Genomic DNA, 16,043 nt, shown 5'->3' with positions numbered 1-16,043 from the left:
TAACTCCTGAGTTTACACTCACGTGGCGACTTGGCGCAGGGCCCTAGATAGTCCAGGTGAGTCGGATCCTCACACCTTGCCATAGGAGGGTTGGGACCTTCAGCCTGCCCAAGGCAAGGCTCACCAATGTCACCCCTGCCAAAGGCACCATGGGCGTTGTCCCATCAGACTTCACTTACAAACCACTAAATCAAGGATAAAATTAAGAATTTCAAGATGTCAACTGCAGAGGATTCAAATCCAAGCATAGGGAGCTAAGCATAGGCCCAGTACGTTTGTTGTATGGCTGTTTTTGTATGCATCTTTCAAAGCTCTCAGTTCTAGGTTGACTTGTACTTGTTTCTATCATGAATGAATTTTGCCCGGTATTTGCTAACTGGTTAGTAACGAGTACAAGTTGTGTAGCTACTTTTAAGGCTATTTTACCATCTCATAGCACTGTTTCAGTGACATTAATAGTTTCGAGCTGGGGATTTAGCTCAGTGGTTCCAGCGCCTGCCTCACAAGTGCAAGGTCCCAAGTTCGATCCCCGGTACCAAAAAAAAAGTTTTGGTATTAGCTCTCTTGGGTTTTCTACATAGAAAAATCACTTAGAAATAATAGCTACCCCTTGTTTTAGGTCATTTTAACCTGGCAGCCACCCCTGGAATCGGGCACTTTTGTTATCCCAATTTCACAGTGGAGGTGTGTGGAACTTCAGAGATTTGTCCAACCTCAAAGAGCTAATGGTAAGAGAATCAAATCAAAACCCCTGTCCACTCCAGAGCAACAGCCTCCCCATCTGCTCTCATCTCAGCCTCCATTAGATGGACTCTCCTTCCTTTACTTTTGTGTTTGAAGACCGAGTACCTTGAGTAGAACTTGCAGAACAATAACAGTGGTGACAGCAAATACTGTGTCCTTATCGTTTTGAATTTTAACTGATAAAGTCTCTTTCATGTTCCATTTTTAATCACTTTTTTTTTTTGGTACCAGGGATTGAACTTCATGTTCCATTTTTAAGTAAGATAAAGATGACTATAGCTTAAAAAGGCAACCTTGGTAATGTGAGAATATTAGCAATGATGTGTATTCCTCTATCAAAGACCCCCAAATCAATCTATTTGGAAGAGGGATGAATCATGAAACTTTATTGATAAGGCTTCCTTCCCAAAGGTGTATTCCAACATTTACAGTACATAAAATATCACACTTCCTTGTCGAGAAACACAAACTGGCCACTGTGTTGATGCTGATTTAAGAGAAATACAAGCCTCCTACCTGAGGCAAGTCCATATCTGAAGAATATGACCAACATCTACAAAACCTCAATTCAACAACCTACTTTAAAGATCTGTAAGAAACTCAGAGGTTGGCTGTTTTGAGAGGCTGATATGTATTTTCTTCTTCTTTTCTTTTGAGATAGGGTCTCACTCTGTCGTCCAGGGTGGTCTTGAAATTGCACTGTAGCCCACGCTGGCCTTGAACTTCGAAATCCTCTAGCCTCAGCCTCCCAGAGTGCTGGGGTTACAGGTGTGCACCACACCCAGCTGATATGCATATTAAACAAACATAAAAAGCACTGTATTTCCAGAGGAATGAAGACTATGTATACCTGGATTAGCACCTAGAAAGTACATAGAAAACAGGAACAAAGAAGGGGAAAGCTGCTGAAATCATTTGAGCAGAGGTTATTCCAAGAGAAGATTCTCGTTGGTGCCAGACAGTAACTTGCTAGCTTCCATGTGAGCTTGGTGACCGGTTGGCTGTGCTTCCTGTCTTCCACAGTGCTTTATGACAGAAGTGTCGTGCCTGGTATGCTTTACGTGTAAACTTAAATAAAGGATTCCATGCTTTATGACCACCCTCATTTTTGTCCACAATTATTTCAATACACATTGAGCTGTGCTTAGGGAGATGCTGGGAAAGCACTGCTTTTAGATGTGACACTGTTCAAGGAGGGCGCCCTGGGGAATCCCCATATTTCAAAAGGACACTGATGATCTGCGGAGGTCACTAGCCAGGCATGGGTAGGTTCTGAAAAGCTTCACTGGGACTAGGAAAGGCTGTGCACCGCGTGAGGCCTGGTTACCATGATGCTGTGCCCTAACATGACCTCTGTTCACATCCCATTGGCTACAGGAGGACTCCCTAGCTCATGGGAGACAGTGATTAAGCGGGGTGACTTTGTGCCCAGGAGTCATCGGGCAATGTGTGGGAACAGTTTTTCATAACCCTGGGGGCTGCAGCATCTGGTGGGAAAGAGGGTAGCAATACTACTAAGTGAGCTACCATGGCCAGGGCAGCCCCACCACAGAAGCCTCAAGCCATGAATGTGAGTGAGTGCTGAGGCGGAAAGGCACCAGGAGAGGGTCACATGATGTCTCCGGGCCGTCCAGGCACTGGCATGCACCACTCGGAGGCCTCCATGCGTTCCCTGAGTGTCCAGACCAGGACCTGCCCCCCGAAATGCACAGACACAAAGGGCAAACTGAATAAAAAGGTGCTAAAGGCACATCCAGTATACAGTGGATCCTTAAGTTACGACTGGCCTGACATACAAACAACTTGAGTTATGACTGGTATTTTAGTTTTAACTTATGACTACAGTCTGGAGTTATGACCCGAATGCTGGCTGCTAGTTCTTCCAGATGGTCTCAGATATAGATCTAACCCCGAAAGAGTTCTGGAAGGAACATTACCACATCCTTTCCTGTGTGGGGTTAATTGGGAAATCCTGGGCCAGTGTCTCTCTAAGGAAACTGGGATCTGGCTGGAAGAAAGTGTGGCCTGAAATTATCCAGGGGAGAGACTTGTTGTTTTTTTTTTTCTTTCCAGGAGAGAGACTTTGAAGGCAATTGACCAACTAGAGTTACAACCTGCCCTTGGGAATGAACGGAGTTTGTAAGTCAAGAGTCCACTGTACTTCATTTTAAACTAAAAAAAAAAAGTACACACAAAATGCCATGCACAAGAGATGCCATTTTTTTTCTTTTACATATTTACAATTTTACATATTTACTTATCAATATATCTTCTGTCTTTACAGTTACAAAATTATTTCAAAATGTGGAACAGTGGCAACACTGGCAACACTGGATTCCCTTCAACATACACTTTGTGGCATTGATTTGTTTTCTCCTTTAAAAGGCAATTATTTACCCCAAACTAAATAGTGAATACCTCAGAGGAAAATCATGGAGGAAAAAAATATTTAAACAGAATTTTTACATAAGCCTTAAATGAATCTGTTTCAGTAACTCAAATAAATAGTATTTTATTATTTACTAAGCTTCCCCTGACACAATAAAGAAAACAAAACAAACTAAACAACCCCCACTGACTGTACCTTAAAATGTTCTGACGTCTGTAAGCAATTAAGTTATGTTCTAGACCCCAATCAGAGGATGTGGTAAGGGCTACCTACAAGTCAGGCTCAAATAAATACTCTCCCTCAAGTGCCATCATCCTGCATACACTTGTGGTTGCAATGGTGGAGGAAGTTTGTCGTTCTCAACATTTTCAGAGTCTATAGCTGCTAATGGCTGGGTTGCAGGCTTAATTTCAAGTGGGTATTTTTCAACAATGTCTTGCACCTCTTTTGCAATTCCATCTGTCCAATCTATTAGGTCTTTTTCAAGTTTCTTAGCTTCACTCATGATCCTTTCCTGCCGTTCATTCAACTGAGACAGGAGATCTAAGTTCTTATACATCTGCTTAACGCCCAGGCAGGCGTCCGGGGACCAGCTCTCAGGTTCCTGCTTCCTGGGAGAGGTCTGGCCAGACATGTAGCGATCAAAATCCTCCTGGCTTAAATTCAGAGACTGGGCATCCAATTTTTCAATGAAAGCCACAGCACAGCACTGCCAAGAGAAGAGAATATTATTAGTCACGTGTGAAAAGCTACAAATATTCAAACTGTTTTTTAAAGAATTATTTGTGTAGTACTGCAGATTGAACTCAGGGCTTTTGCACTCCCCAACTCTTGTTTTATTTTTTATTTTGAGACAGGGTCTCATTAAGTCACTAAGTTGCCCAGGGCTCATTCAAACTTGTGATCCTCCTGCCTCAGCCCCCAGTGCTGGTGTTACAGGTGTGCGTCACCATGCACAGATTCAAATAGATTTTTAAAAATCTTGTTATGGAGAACTTGAAACAGGAGCAAAAGCAGACAAAGAGCAATGAGTTTCCCTTTATTTATATAGCAATGAGTTTATCTTTATTATGCTTCAGTGGATTTTCTCTTCTCTGCTTAAATAGAATTTATTACAAAAAGAATTGGGTACGTAGGAAGCTTTTTTTTTTTGCTTGAAAATCACCTACTCACAGCCAATCTCACGTTTCCCTGAGCATCTGGGTGTCCCTTCCGAGGGCACCACAAAGCCACCCCTCAGAGCTCCAGCCAGACCCACCACCCCACCAGAGCCAGGGGCATCGATTCTTGAGGGCCCCTGATCCCCAAGAGATATTTTACCATCAAATGGCTAAAGGAGGGCCAGGGATTTAGCTCAGTGGTGCCGCACCTGCCTCGCAAGTGCAAGGTCCTGAGTTCAACGCCTGCTACCAAAAAAAAATGGTCGAAGGAAGAACTTTGAAGTCAGACCACCTGAGTTAACTGTCACCTCTCTCACTTAACAGCAACAGTGTGTGGCCCTGGGAAAGTCAGCCGACCTCTGTAAAATGCTGTTCGGCACTGTAAAATGGGGGCAGTATCAGCCAGATTCTTGTGAGTCGGGAGACAACACAGCCCACACAACATGCTTGGCCCGAACGTCCCCACGAGGCAGGGGACAAATGGCAGCAGCTATGACACAGATGCGCAGGGCACAGGCCTGCTACACAGACACCCGCGAGTCACACGTTACACCGACTGAGTCATTCTGCAGGGAGCATGACACTTCACCCTGAGCACGACTTCCACAGGGAAGTCATGTAAGTGAAACGGATGGCCAGGCAGCACTGAGGTTCCTGAGACTCATCCCAGCAGAGCCCTGCATCTCTTGCAGGTGTCTCCCTCGGACCCCGCCCACTGGCTCACAGCGTGCGTGCACTCACGCATCCCGGCCACCAGGGGAGAGGTGGATCTAACATGACCCCTACACTCCTAACAGCGACAGGGACCTGGACAACTCCCTGGCAGTGGGGAAGTGATTTCAGCTCTGAGTGAATTGTGTCTGAGGCACAATGAACACTGGAGCTCAGTGCGGGCTCCAGACCTGTGGTCCTCACCGCCCGGGTGATTGACAGAACTGTCAGCTGGGACAGGGCAGTGGCAGCGAGGCACGAAGAGGACAGAACAGCACATCGGGGAATTAACCCCTCAGGAGGAGCAGAGGATGCACCATCTGCAGCAGAATGAACAAGTGAATGGTGGAAGCCAAGGCCAGAAAAAGAAATTCCAGAGCAAAGAAGACTCAGGAGCCCTGGGCAGAGTAAGGTCAGCCTTCTAAAGAGGGTCAGGCTCCAAGACCTGACTGATGGCAGGACTTGCCTGTGGCCAGGACGCCAGAGTGACACCCTCAGCAAGACACAGCGCCTCCTTTCCAAAGGCCACACAGCCTCTGGCCAAGTGCCAGGAGGTGGAGAATCTGCGTGACCTGGTCACATGTGCTCTATGACACAGAGCGAGCATCACCAGCCAGCCTGGGAGCAGTCCATGACAGCCCAAACACAAGTCCCTCGGGAAGCCGGTGTGGTGGTGCACCCCTGAGATCCCAGCGCTGGGGAGGCTGAGGCAGGAGGATCATACTGAGTTCAAGGGCAGCTTGAACTAAGATCTTGTCTCAAAAAAAACCCAGAAAAAAATCAATCAGTCAGTCAATCAGTCAACCCCCTCTGTAAGCCCGACTCCAGTCCTACCAGGTTGGTGAAGTAGTAGCCATCCTCTCCGGTCATCAGCCGGCTCGGGTTACAGAAGCGTGTGATGTACTGGATGTTGGACTGCAGGCGGGGCGGGTTGCCCTTCAGCACAATGTAGATGAGCGTGGGCAGGAAGTCGTCTGCGGATGCAGGCTCATTCTTGGTAATCTTGATGGCGTTGAAGATGTGCTTGCTGCACCTGGTGATACAGGCCAGCTTGTCTCGGGGCACGCGCTTCGAGTCCATCTCGATGATGTCTGTGAGGTGGAAGACATGATGTCAACGTGGGAAACGATCAATGAGAGAAGCAACAGGGTGATACTTCTACCTGTTGCAGTGACGGGGAAGTCCCCACTGACCCCCCGTCCAGCAGCTAACTGAGGCTATGAAGAGCCTGGGCCCCAACAGTAAATACAAGTTCTCCCTCACAGGACACTGACCCTCGAGCCAGGCAGTACACAGCATGCTCCACAATCATAAGCTTATGCAATGAAGATGATTACCCATCATAGATGAGGAAGTAGAGGCTGAGAGAGGGTAAGTGACCCCCACAATCACACGGAGAGCAGGAGACAGCAGTGAAAATTTGAAACCACATCTGACCCTAAACCCAGGCTTCTGATCACATGGGGCTGGCCTCTGAGCTGGGTGAAGGGAGAGTTGCCAGAAGTCTTTTATTGTTCTGCTCCATTGAGAAGTCTCAATGTACACACTGCACACAGCATGTTCCCACTCACATTGGGAGCTGAGAAAGCCAAGGACCAAAGATGGGACGGGGTAGAAAGGGCAGTGCCGAGGCCCAGATGGAGCACGGTGGCCACTCTCACTGAGGGTTCATGTACTGCGTACACCTAATACATCAGTGTCCAGGGCAAGCAGGGAAAGGCTGCAAACTAAAGCGATGGCAAGGAGAGGGAAATGGTAATGACACTGCTCTCTCCCTTTGAGCTGTATGCATGTGAGGAAATATCACAATGAACCCATTCATATGTATGATTATACACACAGATAAAAAATACAGAGCAGAGCTGGGGATTTAGCTCAGCGGTTTTGCCAGCTGCTGCGCAAGTGCAAGGACCCAAGTTCAATCCCTGGTACCAAAAAAAAAAAAAAATACAGAGCAATGTGGCTACTACACAAAACATCTTTGTACTGGAGATCAGAATGCAGCACACTTGGGTCTGCAGTGGTCAATCCTCTTGGCATGAAAATCTCCACAGGGCACATATGACACATGTCACTGGCTTACCGGCAGAAGGGACAAAGCAAGGGAACATGTTTATTCCAAAGGACCATTTTAGTTCTCACAGAAGAAAATCTCTCATTGCCCTCACCTACCACTAAGTCCAACCAGGGAACCGTGCAGCCTCTGTACAGAGCCCAGGAGACACGGGTGAGGACGGGCATGAGCTCCTGGTGTCACGTGGCAGGGTGAGCCTGTGGTGTACACGCATGTTCGCTGGCTGGGACATGACAGGACAAGGCAGGTGGCAAACGTGCCACTGGCAGGAATAAGCATTCAGAGCTCAGGCCAGACGCTGGCACGTGCCCCAGGACTCTTCCCTGAGCTCCATGTCAGAGGCAACCACGTGGGGCCCTCATGGGCTGCAGCCTCGGGGGGACACAGGTAGGTGGGGACCAATGGCAGGAGATAGATGCGTTGCCGGGGCAGGCAGCAGCCTTGCTGGACTGACTTGGGCTTTCACTCCCCCTACTACTGTGGCAATGACAGGACTTTTGGTTACTTTAATCTTTTAATTCTGGGTTCTAATTATCTATATTATGCTTCAGTGGATTTTCTCTTTTCTGCTTAAATAGTATTACAAAAAGAATTGGGTAAGTAGGAAGCTCTTTTTTTTTGCCCTTTTTACTACTTTCATTTATCTACTGTAGTTTTCTGCCTTGTCTTACTGATTTTTGGCCCCTAAACTGTGTGTGGAGGTATGTGTGTATGCACACACATGGCTTTGGGCATGCTGGGTGGCACTTTGCCACTAAGCTGCACCCCCATGCCCTACTTTAAATGTGAATCACTTTCTCACTAATCTTTATCCTGCAAGTTTTAGAAGTGAATTCTTTCTCATCTGGGCATGTGTGTGGCCACTACATCCATGGGCCAGGCTGCCTGTAGAAGGGAAGAGAGGGCAGAAGAGGAGACCAAAGGCAGAGAACCCAAGCATTTCTCCCGCAGCCTTCATCCTTTGGAGGGCCCTTGGTCCAGCGTCCTCTGGGCTGAGAGAAGCTGCTTTTCATTCTTCTGCCGCTCACTCAGGGGAAGGGAGGAAAAGGCCAGTAAACAGGAAACTCACTGCTCCAGGCACCGTTCTCTGCGTGACCATTTCCCTCTCTAATCTGCTTATTCTTTCCCAGAGGCTGCAGATAATCACCTTATGCCTTCTGTTTGAGGTTTCCACTTGTCATCAGGAGGACAGCCGGGCAGAGTGTGCGCTGTCTTAGCTGGCCCTAGGCTTCTCTTTAAGGGAGCTCCGAACCCCAACTCTGTCATTTCTCCGGCCCATGGTTCCTCAACAGTGGCCCTATCTACACGCGCAGACATCTTCGGTGGAGGACTGTAGGGTGCTCAGGACCTCCTGGATGCCAGGACTGCCTGCATGGGTGTCACAGTCAGCAGTGTCTCCACCTGGGGAGTGTGTGCGAAGCCTGTGTCAGGCCCGCTTCTCCAGGTGCTCCCAAATGTCACCTGGGGGCAACTGATGCTTGGCTGAGAGGCCTTGCCTGGGTGGACAGCTCCCATGGCTAGGCAGAAGTTGTAGCAGGTGGGCTAAAAGTGAAAGGGAAAATTTCACCATTGACAACAAGCCTTGACACCTGCCTCCTTGTACCCAAACTCCTGGAGCTAAGAGAAGCTGCGGATGGGTTTCTCTGACTCCTTATTATCTTTTTTTTCTTTCTTTTTGGTGGTACTGGGGATTGAACCCAAGGCTTGTTACTCAGCTACATCCCTAGTCCTTTATTTTTTACCTTGAGATAGGGTCTCGCTAAGATACCCAGGCTGGGCTCAAACTTGCGGTCCTCTTGCCTCAGCCTTCCAGAGTGCTGGGATGACAGTGTCTCATTATGCCCTGGCTCAAAAACACATATTTTTATGTATTTTATGGTTTTAGACTTTTTTCCTCTAACCACCGGAGAAAAAAATCTAGGGGCGGATTGGTCACTTCTCTCTGTGACTTCAGGGCACCCCCCACGCCCAGTAGGACTCTGGTTCTTCACGTTTTGACTCCACTTTGCATCTGCTACAGGTGATCTGCTTTAACTGCTGTGGCCACCTGCTCCAGCTTACTCTGTCAGCTTAACTGTCTCAAAATCTTTATTCACTGTGTGCCTCCCACAATGGAGTCATTTTGGAAGCCCCAAATGCTAAGATTGGAACTAAGGGGAAACAGGATTCTTCTCTTCCCATGGATCATTCCTTCAGGGAGACATCAACTGAAATGGAGAAGGCCTCGTTTAGCATATCTACAAACAAGACAGACAGTGCTGGAGACCTGGAACTAAACCTCCCCATGAGGACTGCTGTTATAGACTGGTGTCCTCTCTGACCATTTTTGTACTCTGGCAAACAATTTTAAGTTCGAAAGAGTGACCACTTAACTTGCAATCTTCACAGGAACTGTCTATACTTGGCCTGACAGACATGGGGACTGAGATGGGAGCCTAAGACAAGAAAGGCTTTTAGTTTTTGTTGCTGAATTTCTACTATCAAAAAACTTTCTATTTCACATTATCTGTTATACCTTTTAGTCCTTATTTACACTTTCAGTTTCTCACACTAGAGAAACTATTCAGTATTTACACGTGTCCTATTTATTTCACTTAAGAGTATCACCTCAATGTGCATCCATTTAGCTATAAATGTCTCTAATTTCTCATTTCTGATGGCTGAGTAGTAGTCCATTTTATTAAAAAACCACATTTTCTTGATCCAGTCTCCAGTTGATGGGCATTTGGGCTGTTTCCAAGTTTTAGCTATTACAAACTGTGCTGCTATGAACATGGGTACACATATATCACTGTGGTATGATGCTTTTAATTCTTTGGGGAAGATCCCCAGCAGTGGAACAGTGGGGTCAAATGGGACTTCCAGTCCTGGTTCTTTGAGGTATCTCCATTCTGATTTCCACAGTGGTTGCACCAGTTGACACTCCCACCAGCAGTGGAGCAGGGTTCCTCTTTCCCCACAGCCCCACCAGCATTTGTTATTGGTTGATTTCATGAGAGCAGCCATTCTTTCTGGGGTGAGGTGGAATCTCAGTGCTGTTTTCATTTGCATCTCTCGAATGACCAGTGATGTTGAACATTTTTTCATGTTTATTTGCCATTCTACTTCTTTGTGTGAGAAATGTCTGTTCATTTCACATGCCCATTTTTGGATTGGGTCTTTAAATTTGGGAGGTCTGATTTTTTTTTTAAGTTCTTTATAGATTCGAGATAGTAGACCTTTGAGGAACAGCAGATGAAAATGTTTTCCCACATTGTGGGTTGTCTCTTCACACTGCTGGTGGTTTCTCTTGCTGTGCAGAAGCTTTTTAGTAAGAAGAGATCCCACTTGTTGATTGTTTGTGCTGGTTCACGGGCAACTGAGGTTTTGTTCATAAAATCTTTTCCCACACCAATGTCTTCAAGAGTTCTATCTAACCTCTGTACCAGCTGGTTCAGCATTTCTGTTTTTATATTTAGATCTTTAATCCATTTCGATTTTAGTTTAGTGCATATGGCAAGTTAAAACCCAATTTCTCCAGCACCAGATAATGTGAAATAGGAAGAAAAGGGTCAAAGGGGAAGGGGAAGTGGGAGGGGCAGGGGAAAGAAAAGAAGGGAATGGAGTTAATATGAGAAAATGAAAAAAAGGAAACAAAGTCTTTGTAAATAGGGAGGGATGGAGGGGTTGAAGGGAGGGCAGGGGAAGGGGGAAAAAATAAGAACTAAGAGAGTACGTAAAGATGCATATCTCCAATGATGAATGTCATTATACTGTATACCTAAAATGTACCAATAAAAGGATATACAAAAAAACCCCACAACTTTCTGGGCTGGGGATTTAGCTTAGTGGTTCCACTGCCTGCCTTGCAAGCGCAAGGACCCGAGTTCGATCCCTAGTACCAGAAAAAAACCAAAAACAAAACTTTCTGAACCTCCAAGCCAACTGACTTGAGAACAAAGTTTCACTTCTCAAAATATACTAACAAACTCTTGATGTAATCAAACCCTCTTTTTTCATTACATTTTAAAGTAAACAGCAGTTTGGCACTTGTCATTTCTGGTTTCACAAGATCTGTTCTGAGATTTTTCAGAAAAAGTTTACCAACATAAACTCCTGAGGGATCCTCTAGATATAAACCACTCAGTCTTTAACTTTTTATTAAGTATAGGGAGGGCCACATAAGTATAAGGTCACTATCCAGGCTTTTGGAACCCCTCTTCAATCTCTTACAAAGGTGCTGGGCAAAAGGCAGGGGTGGGGAAGGGTCTTGATCCAAAGGACTCAGTTTGTAGGGCCTGTGGCAGCCTTGCAGAAAAGCTTGGAGCAATACAGATGACAGGAGTTAACTAGGCCAATTAGACTCAGAACTTGCGCAGGAAATTTCAGAGAAACATTTACTCCATAACACAAGCTGAAGTATGAGGGCATCCAAAGAGAAGTGGGGCCTGCCAACATGGAAGATCCACACCAGGAACAGAAGGCCTGGGGCAAAGGCCTTGCTGCCGATCTCCCGAGTGCTGTGAGAGTCCCGCCTCCTTCAGTGTTGATAATACGAGCTCATCTTGACCCCTAAGACCCTCACTTCTCCCAGCAGCTTGGGAAACCTCCGGTCCTGACAACCGGGTGCCTTCCTAATGGCCTGCTGCCAACTGCTGACGCCACCAGGCCCACCTCCTTTCCCAGCCCACTTCCTGTGAGATGTCTAAATGAGCCAGTCTCTCCAATTCTTTTCCCTAGTTTGGGGAAGGGGCTGAGGGTGGACATCCTCACTATTGAGTGTTTTTAAACTCCTGGGTTGAACTGCCGCTGGCTTTTCCTATGAATGAGAATCAGAAATCTCACTAGGAGCCTGGACCTATCCAGAATGGTAGAACCACATCAATTTGGGCCAGTTTACTTCCTCTTTTTTGGGGGGGGGGCGGGGATCAAACTCGGGTCCTTGTATTTGCGAGGCAGGTGGCGGAACCACCGAGCTAAATCCTCGGCCACCACTTTACTTCTTGATCAAACCAGAAAAGTTATGCAAAGCACACCTCTACTTCTGATTGACAACCAATCAGAGGCATCATGTTAGTGTCACTGCAGTTTGGGCATTAACTGGCTTCACTAGTTCCCTTCTTCTGTCTCAAAATATTCTGAATATCTAAATGTGACCCAGTCTTCAGAAATTACTCTAGCTCTATTTGACCTTAGTCTAGTTCACTGCTCAAAAAATGAGACCCTGGGCACCCTATTCTGAGTGCATCTTATTCATAAAACTGATCCCCGTGCAAATCACTCCTACTACACTCCCATGTCTCCTGGGCCATCTGCAGCATGGAAATACTTTAATGACTTGGGCTCACTGAGTAAGCATGAACTAATATTGTTACACACATTCAAGTACCAAAGCTCTCAGTTTCACTGACCTGTGATCGCTTTCACCACCATATCAGAAACTTCTGGAATTTCTTCATTAACAGGGACACAAAGCATCTGAGGTGTGACCCAGTGCAGCGCTCTACAGAGAGAGAAAAACAGTAAAGGAGAGTTCCAGGAATGGACTGCGGCCTTTTATCCTGTCATTTCCTTCAACTGAGGGAAAACGGAGGACATCTGTAGGCAATCCTAGGCACCACCACTTAAGTCCTGCATTTATTAGGACAAAGTAACCAGGACCCTAAAACAAGACCACGCTTCTGCATCTACCACAAGAACAGAAGACGGTTTCACTGGGTGAAAAGAGAAGGTAGGTGTGGTGGCACACACCTGTCCCCCCAGCACTCTGGAAAACTGAGACAGGATTGTAAGTTCAAGTCCTGCCTGGGGAACTTAGCAATTTAGTGAGATCCTGTCTCTAAATAAAAAATAAAAAAGAAGGGCTGGGGATGTAAGTCAGTATGAAGGCCCTATGTTCAATTTCTAGCAGCACAAAAACAAAAAAAGAAAACAAACAAACAAAAAACCCAAAACCCAAACAGGAGATTCTGCTACTAAGACTAGGAAGCAGCATATGAAGAATCCCTGTTCTCACTGTCCACCACATGACCTTCTGAGGACACAGGAACCATGTGAGAGGCCTGCAAGCACATGTCCCTTCGGTTTGAGTCATGGTGCACTTCCTGTTCAAACCCAACTTCACTGCATGACCCTTGCTTTGTGTACTGCTCTCCCCCAGCACCTTATCCGGCACCCATCGTCACTTCTGACCCCTACCCACAGGCTCCACCACCTACTCCTCGCTTTCTGTGGGACAGATCCCAGTACAGACAGACTGATGACCAGGCCCCGGTCCTGGACCTCATCGGCGGTCCTGGGGCCTGTCCTCCATGGGCACCGCCTCACAGCCATGCCTTGGGCCTGTGCCCACATGCAGGTGGCCAGTCCTAAGTGTCCTAGCATCACCAGAATGTAGAGTGCTGGGGCTCACTCTACGATCCCAGAAGGCTAGGCGCTGTGAGAGCTGAGACTGGAGGAATGGCTAAATAACACATTCTTCCCTGTGGTCAGAAGGAGGGAACAGGATGCCCACTGCCCTGATGTGGCACCTACAGCTTGCCACCTGACAGGACAGTGCAAGGAAATAAGAAAACAAGTCCTCCTATTCCTTGGCAATTTTGGAGATTTGAAACAATCTCAAACACCAAACACAGTTCTTCTCTAAAGCTGTGGAGGGTCAGATGGGTAAGTAAAATTATCCAGGCTCCTTCTTTCTGACAGCACAGAGGGCTTGCATGTTAAGCACAGCAGGCAGTTTAGCTCTTACTGTCTCTTAGGGTCTGAAACTCAAGGTCCTTATTGTACTACTTTGTGTTTTCCCATGAGTAGGTAGTAAATATACTACAAAGTAAATCAATGACCTGATCCTCTTTTGAATGGCAAGATCTTTCTTTTCATCATCAGTAGTTTCTGGACAGAATACGTATTTATAGAGACGGGTCATGATGTACTTTTCAATCTGATCCATTATCTTCTCAACTTTTTCTGGAGGCACTGAAATACACAAATGGAAACAAAAGCTCAAGAGAAGGACAGACATTTTAAATTAAGAGCATGTCTTTCGACATAACAGAAAACTAACTTACTAGTACATTTACTAATTTACTAGAAATATAAAGGTGATCAAAAAATATGGAGACTGTTATATTAAAATACTTATTATAGTAAAAGACACATTGCCACTCAAAATACTCTTCCTTGGGCCAGGGATTTAGCTCAGTGGTGCCGCCACCTGCCTCACAAGCACAAGGTCCCAAGTTTGATACCTGGTACCAAAAATTAAAAAAAAAAACATGATAGGATAAGTATGTTCAAAGCGAAGAGTATTTTGAGGGGGATTAAAGACAATGTGTCTTTTATTGTAATCAAGTAAAAAGGTTAAACATTCACCATAGTTTTTGTTCATATCTTGTATATTATACATGCTCAGAAAAGAAAGTATGTTACATGTGAAAATACCCTTTCAAAAATTAACCTTTAAGTGCTCGCTTTGGCAGCCCATATACTATAATAAAAATTCACCTTTAAGACTAACTTTTCCAGAATCTCCACTTCCAATGTAAGCAGTGTTGACAGATTTCACAGGTGCATGTATGCCAAGTGGGGGGACCTCAGGGTGGGCTACTTAGTAAAGCACTTGGAATCCCAAGGCTATGAACATTGGCAAGATGGTCAACATTCATTTCATTTTCACTTTTCTGAGGTTTACCATAAAACCATAGCAATCTCTCTGAGGTATACATATGGCATGATTTCTCGGATAAACGCATATCCTAACATCAGTGAAATCAAATTCGAGAAGAATCTCTTAAACTCCAAAGCTGAAGTAGTCATTCTCCTTTTGCCCCACCCCAACCCTCTTGAGGATCACATCATCATGAACAATGACTCACTACAGTGCTGATTCCAAGAAGGGGCACTTGTTTAGAAAAGCTTCCCAAACGGTTTACTCCATCTCATTTTTACCCACAATGGAGGCATTAAGCATTCCTATCAATAAGCTACCCAGATGCTCTGGTGATGCACAGGGTGGCATTCAAAGGCACTGCCAAGCCTGAGCCCAGCTCCTGGGGTGTCAGTGGAGCGGCTCACAGCGTGGTGTGTGAGATCCGCTGGGCCATCAGAAGAGAAGGGCCAAGTGATGAGCAGTGGCCTGGCAGCTCCGGGAGACCCCACAGTGGCTGGCTGGCGAAGCATTACCTTTCCCGCGAGTCTGCATCTTCTCAGCTACACTCTGGTAAAAGTCCTGAGTACACTCCGACTGTTCTTCAATGCTTAGGTCCTGAAATGAAGCGACAAAGAGGCTGTTTGGTAGCTGAAGAAGGTCATGGACAGAGTGCTATATTTTAAGAAGCTCCAAAGTCCACTCTTTGTATTCTTATACGTAATGCGTATTTTAATAATTTACATAATTGATGTGCATTTCCATTTAGCTAGTCTACTTAGTCATTTTGATGACTTTAAAATATTCCATTATATTAACCAATTTACTTAACCATCCTCCAGCACCGCACATTTGGGCTGCTTTTTCACCTTGATGTACTGTAGGTACACACAACCTTGTGAAGACTGCTTTCTTCTCAGTTATTTCTTCTGTCATTAGCCCCGTGTGTGTGCCTATTTCTCTGTGGCCCTGAGAACACTGGGTTTTACAATTTTCCCTTGGTTTTACTGATTTTATACTTACAATCTATGTATTTATTCCTCACCCTCTTCCAAAAAAATAAAGACTATATAAAAAAGCACTCTTCTCACCTTCTGCCTGCAGTTTAGCCTCTCTTCTTTCTCACTTTCAACCCATCTGTGTACTACAGTGAGGCCTGGCACTGTGCCTGTCACCTCAGCGGCTCTCAGTAGCGTGAGCTGCACTCAGCCCCGACAGCCCACCCTACTCTCCATGAACCCTGCACTTCTCCCACCTCTGTGGCACTAGTGTTCTCTGTCCAGACTGCCTTTACACCTCACCTGGCCTCTGCCAGCTGCCCAAGATGTCCCCACGCTGACG

At 46.0% G+C, this 16,043-nt stretch overlaps 1 protein-coding gene across 9 annotated transcripts in view; it reads right to left on the bottom strand.

Annotated features, from left to right (window-relative positions):
• Positions 1-1,115: 1,115 nt before the first annotated feature.
• The window catches only part of Rabgef1 (RAB guanine nucleotide exchange factor 1), a 66,103-nt gene continuing 51,175 nt past the window's right edge, over positions 1,116-16,043 (bottom strand). For all 9 annotated transcript variants that reach the window (XM_087195747.1, XM_004839997.3, XM_087195745.1 and 6 more), the window contains 5 exons: positions 15,239-15,320; positions 13,900-14,032; positions 12,469-12,560; positions 5,839-6,095; positions 1,116-3,842 (listed from right to left, as the gene is read on the bottom strand). In XM_087195747.1, the coding sequence (XP_087051873.1) occupies positions 3,444-3,842; positions 5,839-6,095; positions 12,469-12,560; positions 13,900-14,032; positions 15,239-15,320 (963 nt within the window). In that variant the 3' untranslated portion in view covers positions 1,116-3,443. The remainder of the gene's footprint in view (positions 3,843-5,838; positions 6,096-12,468; positions 12,561-13,899; positions 14,033-15,238; positions 15,321-16,043) is intronic.

Source organism: Heterocephalus glaber, unplaced genomic scaffold (genome assembly GCF_053883595.1).
Source record: "Heterocephalus glaber isolate CG9 unplaced genomic scaffold, H.glaber_assembly_v1.0 deba00001610, whole genome shotgun sequence".
Taxonomy (NCBI): Eukaryota; Metazoa; Chordata; class Mammalia; order Rodentia; family Bathyergidae; genus Heterocephalus; species Heterocephalus glaber.
The sequence above is the reverse complement of the archived record's forward strand: the minus strand, read 5'-3'. Positions and strand labels throughout refer to the sequence as shown.